The sequence below is a fragment of the Vigna unguiculata genome, chromosome 11 (assembly GCF_004118075.2).
Source record: "Vigna unguiculata cultivar IT97K-499-35 chromosome 11, ASM411807v1, whole genome shotgun sequence".
NCBI lineage: Eukaryota > Viridiplantae > Streptophyta > Magnoliopsida > Fabales > Fabaceae > Vigna > Vigna unguiculata.
In genome coordinates, this window is record NC_040289.1 from 37,151,346 (window position 1) to 37,157,427 (window position 6,082).

Below are 6,082 nucleotides of genomic sequence, written 5' to 3' on the forward strand. Positions count from 1 at the left end.
CATCTCTGGTCTACTTCCAAGTCTATGGCTTACCAACATTTTGTTGGCTCAGCAGCAGGACTTTTGACTGTGTTCTGTATTTTGTATCTTCAACTATTGTGGCTAAGCTGGGTTATCGTGGCTCAACCACTAGATACCTTTTTTATTTGTTTTCCTGCAAAAGAGTGACATGTTGGTAAGATTCCTCATTTATCATCCCACAAAGTTGGAGGCATGATGTTTGAACAAAAGAAGACATATTTTCTTGAGAAAATTACTTTTAAACCTAAGATAAGTGTCTAATTTGTTATACAAATTGGATGTTGTGCAGACATTTATCACCCATGCACCTCTACCACCTTCCACCACAACAAAAACCATTGAACTTCCAAGCGGCACTTGTTGAAAGGGGGAGCCTTTCATCCGTAAATGAAGAACAATTTTGATGATGTCTACTGATCTAGGATAAAACATAGCTTGGTCCAGTTAGGATATGCATTAGGCAATTAGCTTCTCTTTATCAAATGTATTTCAGGCCTGCTGTGTAATTCTGCATATGATTAGTTCTTTAACTAATGGATTAGCTGTGAGTATTGTACAAAGTAAGTGAAAATATACTCACGATAATCGATTAGGTAAATTGCTAATCGAATTAGTGACAGCAAAAACCTTTGTATAAAAGCTGTTTTGGAATCTGTTTTGGGTCTGGAAAAATCAGAAAGATCACGCAGTTTTCATCTGAGATAGAGCCATCTGAGAGACACAAAGTTTTAGAAGATTCTGCAAGATAACTCAAGTACAGATCCAAGAAGAATTGATGGTTGATTCTACCATGATGGATCTTGCTTGATTCAAGGAGCATCAAGTCAAATCTGCACAACTTAGGTGTATTCGTTTCTTGTTTTGCTTTCTGTATTTTTTATTACAGTTGCTTCAGTGTTTGAAGTGTGGACCTAGGTGCAATTGTGTGGATGCATTGCTCCTAGGGGGAGTTCTTGATTGTTGAATCAAGTTCTTGGATTTTGGGGGTTAGAATTACATAGGTGTGCTTGTAATTCTTGGAACCTTTCTGTTTAGTGGAATCCTCCTAAGTGTGTTACTTAGGAGAAGACTGGATGTAGATTCGTCTTGAATCGAACCAGTATAAATTGTGTGTCTTGATTCCTTCTTCTCTCTCTTAATCCTTCTTGATTGATTTAAACAGTCCATTAACCCAGAACTGTGTAATTGATTAATTGAGCTTTAAAACCTAAAGATCTTTCCAAGATTCATCTTAAACCAATAAAAACCTATTAATCAATTCAGATCCCCTTGTGGTTAAGGTGATTAGACAGATCTGATTTTAACAGCACTCCATCCAAGCCCAGATCTGCAAGCTACACCGCACAAACAAGATCTGTAAACGAAAAAACACTTTCTAGAAAACCGCAACAAGATCTCCATGCACATGTTGCAAACCACAACTCACACAGATCAGATCTCCATTATGCATCACTCATCGACCCATGCGACAACAACCTCTTCTGCAAGTCCAAAAGCACACTCGTTAGAAAACGCGAACTCCTCTATAAACCAATGCGAATCACAATCCTTGCACCTCCACAAACCTGGTTGTTAATTCACCATGCCAAGACAACGCTAGAAATCCTTCCATCAAATTTTTCATTTCAAATTCAACAAACAAGGGTGATTCTCCAACAACAAGAAAGTAATATTTTCTGATGTGAAAGATCAAACTAAGTTGCAACCACAAAGCATACTAAGAAAAAAATCATACCAAACCATAGCTCTTGATACCACTTGTTAGAAAAACACATCATCAATTAAGAACATTACAGTCTTTACCCCAAAAAATCACACTATTAATAAAGAAATAAGATAAAAACAAGGAACACAATAAATCACAAGCTTTGTCTAATGGAAACCAAATAATAACACTATGTAAAAATTTGTACAGTAGATAGACTGCCCTCTCATGCCTTTTGACCTTAAATACACTTATATTTTTCAAAGCAAGAATTTAACTCGAACCCCACAACATTCTACTACAAGAGTATAAGAAAAATTAAATACAAACTTAAAATATTTTTGAGTGGGGAAAGAAATATTATAAACTTAGAGTCCATTATATAGTCACCAAGAACTCAGTCCCTAGCTTATTTAAGACGATGCAAGACTTTTCAAGACGTATTATCCAATAATTTTTTTTTTTAAAACGACATGTAAGCATGTTGAAATAAGAGAAGGGTACATGAATATATACAAAACTGAAAATACATATGGAATCAAAGCAAACACATGTGAAATCATAACCGCAAAACAATTATCTTCAATGACAAAACACTTATTAGTAATTAAGTCTGGGATAAATTTCTTAGTAGTTTATTTTCTAAGTTATATAATGGACTTCCCGTTGAGAACATGACAGGCATCCCCTTATAAAAACACTGTTTTGTCTCTCCCAAAAGAAATATGAAGAAAACCAGGGTATAAAAGTTGTGTTTTCCTGTTAGAAGATTGGTGCATAAAATATAGCCGCCAATTTTGATATTCAACTTCACTGGAAAAAGGGACGAAAGAATTAAAACGTGGGAGAAGTTCTTTAATAATAGTTTTATGGAACAAACTAAGTACAAGTTCAGTCACTCCTCTAAGTCAAAAATAGTATATATTTTATATTATTATGAAATCAACTGGTCAAAAGTAGGAAGGTGGTAGGTAGTTGGTATTCCTTCATATATTTAAGGAGCAGAGAAGCACTCACAAAACAGCATCAAACGTCTAAGAAAAATAACATGGCCTTCTACAGCTCTCTCTTTCTGGCTCTCTTTGCTCTTCTTCTTGTTAGATCTTCCAACGTTACATCCCATGAAACAGTTTCAGTTTCACCAACTATTGACATTTCAATCAATCGAAACACTTTCCCTCAAGGATTCATATTTGGAGCTGGATCTTCTTCCTACCAGGTATATATATAAAGGGATTTTTCAATATATACATCTATCTACCAACTGAATCACTTTCTTGAATGAGATTTTGATTTCGTTTATGTTTGTCATATATATAGTTCGAAGGTGCAGCAATGGAAGGTGGTAAAGGAGAAAGTGTTTGGGATACTTTCACACATAAATATCCAGGTAACTCACTCTCTCCGATTCTCCACACTACAAACAGATCAAAGAACTAATGGGAAGCAAATATGATATTTTTATCTTAAACAATAAACAAAATATATGTGCTAGTGCTAATTAATTTTTAATTATTCAAATGCAGCTAAGATTCAGGATAGAAGCAACGGAGACGTGGCCATTGACTCATACCATCATTACAAGGTTTGATCACAGCATTCCTTTTTTTTATTTCTGTTTCAACAAAAGATACAGTTATTGGTGTTCATAATATAACATATTTTTCTGTGTCTGCAGGAAGATGTTAAAATGATGAAGGATGTGAATCTGGATTCATACAGATTTTCCATATCTTGGTCAAGGATTCTCCCCAGTAAGTTAATTTGTCGTAGTTAATGACTAAGTTTTTCATCTTTTGACTTAACCTAACCCTTTTTATTAAACTATATTTACAGAAGGAAAGCTGAGTGGAGGAATAAATCAAGAAGGAATAAACTATTACAACAACCTTATCAATGAGCTGGTGGCTAATGGTTAGAATTTGACTTAAATTCTATGGTACTTGGACTTTAATGTTATAATATTTGATGATGATTATTAATTAAATGTTAACAACCGTGCACAGGTATAAAACCATTTGTGACTCTTTTTCATTGGGATCTTCCCCAAGCATTGGAAGATGAGTATGGTGGCTTTCTAAGTCCACTGATAGTGTAAGTTTAAATTCTAATATATAATTGGTTTAACAACAGTATAATAAGAATATAATCTGACAAGCAAACATATATTTTTGTTCTTCAGAAAGGACTTTCGAGATTATGCAGAACTTTGCTTCAAGGAATTTGGTGATAGGGTGAAGTATTGGGTTACATTGAATGAACCCTGGAGTTACAGTCAGAATGGGTATGCAAGTGGAGAAATGGCACCAGGTCGCTGTTCTGCATGGATGAATTCAAATTGCACTGGTGGTGATTCTTCAACCGAGCCATATCTGGTCACACATCACCAACTTCTTGCTCATGCAGCAGCTGTGCGTCTCTACAAGGCCAAGTATCAGGTTAGTCATTCTTAAATTTTTAGCTATATGTTATAATATTTGCCACATTGTCGAAGGTTGTTTTAATATTTGAATAACATTATATGCAGACATCTCAAGAGGGTGTGATAGGCATAACTTTGGTGGCTAATTGGTTTCTGCCACTCAGAGATACCAAAGCTGATCAAAAGGCTGCTGAGAGAGCAATTGACTTCATGTATGGATGGTAAGACTTTGATAACTATCCAACTTTGCTTGCATATCCTAATAACTATGAATAAAACACTTATCTGAATGCTCAATGATTTCAGGTTTATGGATCCATTAACTTCCGGAGACTATCCAAAAAGTATGAGATCACTTGTGAGAACAAGGTTGCCAAAGTTTACTGCAGATCAAGCTAGACAACTCATCGGTTCATTCGATTTTATTGGCCTAAACTATTACTCTACAACTTATTCCTCTGATGCACCTCAACTCAGCAATGCCAACCCTAGCTACATAACCGATTCTCTTGTCACTGCTGCATGTGAGCACTTTTTCTAACATTCTATATCATTCTATCAGTTTTGTTGAATGTGATCATCATGACTAACAATAAGTTGTGTTTTTCTGTTTTTGATTGATTCCAGTTGAACGCGATGGAAAACCTATTGGAATCAAGGTACTTCTATACCCCCTATTATTAAGACATAAAACTACTACTTCAATCTTATAAAATGTAAAATTAACATTCTTTTTAATCTTCTGCAGATTGCTTCTGATTGGTTATACGTTTATCCAAGAGGAATTCGTGATCTCTTGTTATATACCAAGGATAAATACAACAATCCTTTGATTTACATCACAGAGAATGGTAAATATCATTTCTTCATACTTCTGCATACATCAGTTTCAGTTTCTCTCCCTTGTTATAAATTCAATGTGCATCATACTTTTTTTTGACCTATTCTTCTTCACTTTTATAGGTGTAAATGAGTACAATGAACCCTCCTTATCACTTGAAGAATCTCTTATGGACACTTTCAGAATCGATTATCACTATCGTCATCTCTATTATCTTCTATCCGCAATTAGGTAAGTAATATTTGCTTTTATAATACTAACAATTTGATCTTATACTAAGAATTTTTAATTTATATTCATTTCATTTATTCTTTGTTATATTATAGGAATGGAGCAAATGTGAAGGGATACTACGTGTGGTCTTTCTTCGACAATTTTGAGTGGTCTTCGGGCTACACTTCACGATTCGGAATGGTCTTCATAGATTACAAAAATGGTTTGAAAAGATATCCAAAACTATCGGCAATGTGGTACAAGAACTTCCTCAAGAAAGAAACCAGACTTTATGCCTCTAGCAAATAAGATACTTACTATTAAATTCATTCAATTTAAATTATTTTCTAACTAATTCATATTCTTTTATTCTAAAAAAAATATACAGACAGGTCTTACAAATAGAGATTCTTTGATTGTAATTCTTTCTTTCTTTGATTAGTCTTTGATTGTAATTTTAAAGTCCTATATATACATTTGGACTTACAGATACATACATTTTGTACATCTGTTGGTAATACAGTCAGAATGAAAGAGACACATTATATTGTTATTATAAAGTTGTCATTTAATTACCATCTCCATCATATCTCTCTCTCTCTCTCTCTCTCTCTATATATATATATATATATATATATATATATATATATATATATATATATATATATATATATATATATATATATATATATATATATATATATATTTATATATATATAACAATAATTTATAAGTATATTATTATATATAAAATTTTGAATGTTGGATTAAAATAGTCAACGAAATTAAAAAATTGTGAATGTGTGCAATGTAATTTTAGTTGGTTTAGTGGTTTGTATTTGATCAGATGCTTTGATCCGCTTCATACATAGTTTGCTAA

At 33.3% G+C, this 6,082-nt stretch overlaps 1 protein-coding gene across 1 annotated transcript; it reads left to right on the forward strand.

Annotated features, from left to right (window-relative positions):
• Window positions 1-2,754: 2,754 nt before the first annotated feature.
• LOC114169675 (cyanogenic beta-glucosidase-like) lies at window positions 2,755-5,758 on the forward strand. The gene is made up of 13 exons (XM_028054934.1): window positions 2,755-2,945; window positions 3,047-3,116; window positions 3,253-3,311; window positions 3,405-3,480; window positions 3,563-3,640; window positions 3,733-3,820; window positions 3,909-4,164; window positions 4,254-4,369; window positions 4,455-4,672; window positions 4,776-4,807; window positions 4,897-4,999; window positions 5,112-5,220; window positions 5,316-5,758. Exons 1-13 carry the CDS (start codon window positions 2,775-2,777, stop codon window positions 5,509-5,511), a joined length of 1,572 nt encoding a protein of 523 aa, XP_027910735.1. The 5' UTR covers window positions 2,755-2,774; the 3' UTR covers window positions 5,512-5,758.
• The last annotated feature ends 324 nt before the right edge of the window (window positions 5,759-6,082 follow it).

Excerpts from the sequence above, each read along its gene's own strand:
- LOC114169675 (XM_028054934.1), top strand. The coding sequence starts at position 2,775 with ATGGCCTTCTACAGCTCTCTCTTTCTGGCTCTCTTTGCTCTTCTTCTT. Across the intron at positions 3,312-3,404 it reads ACTCATACCATCATTACAAG|GAAGATGTTAAAATGATGAA; the intron begins GTTTGATCACAG and ends CTGTGTCTGCAG. Across the intron at positions 4,370-4,454 it reads ATTGACTTCATGTATGGATG|GTTTATGGATCCATTAACTT; the intron begins GTAAGACTTTGA and ends CAATGATTTCAG.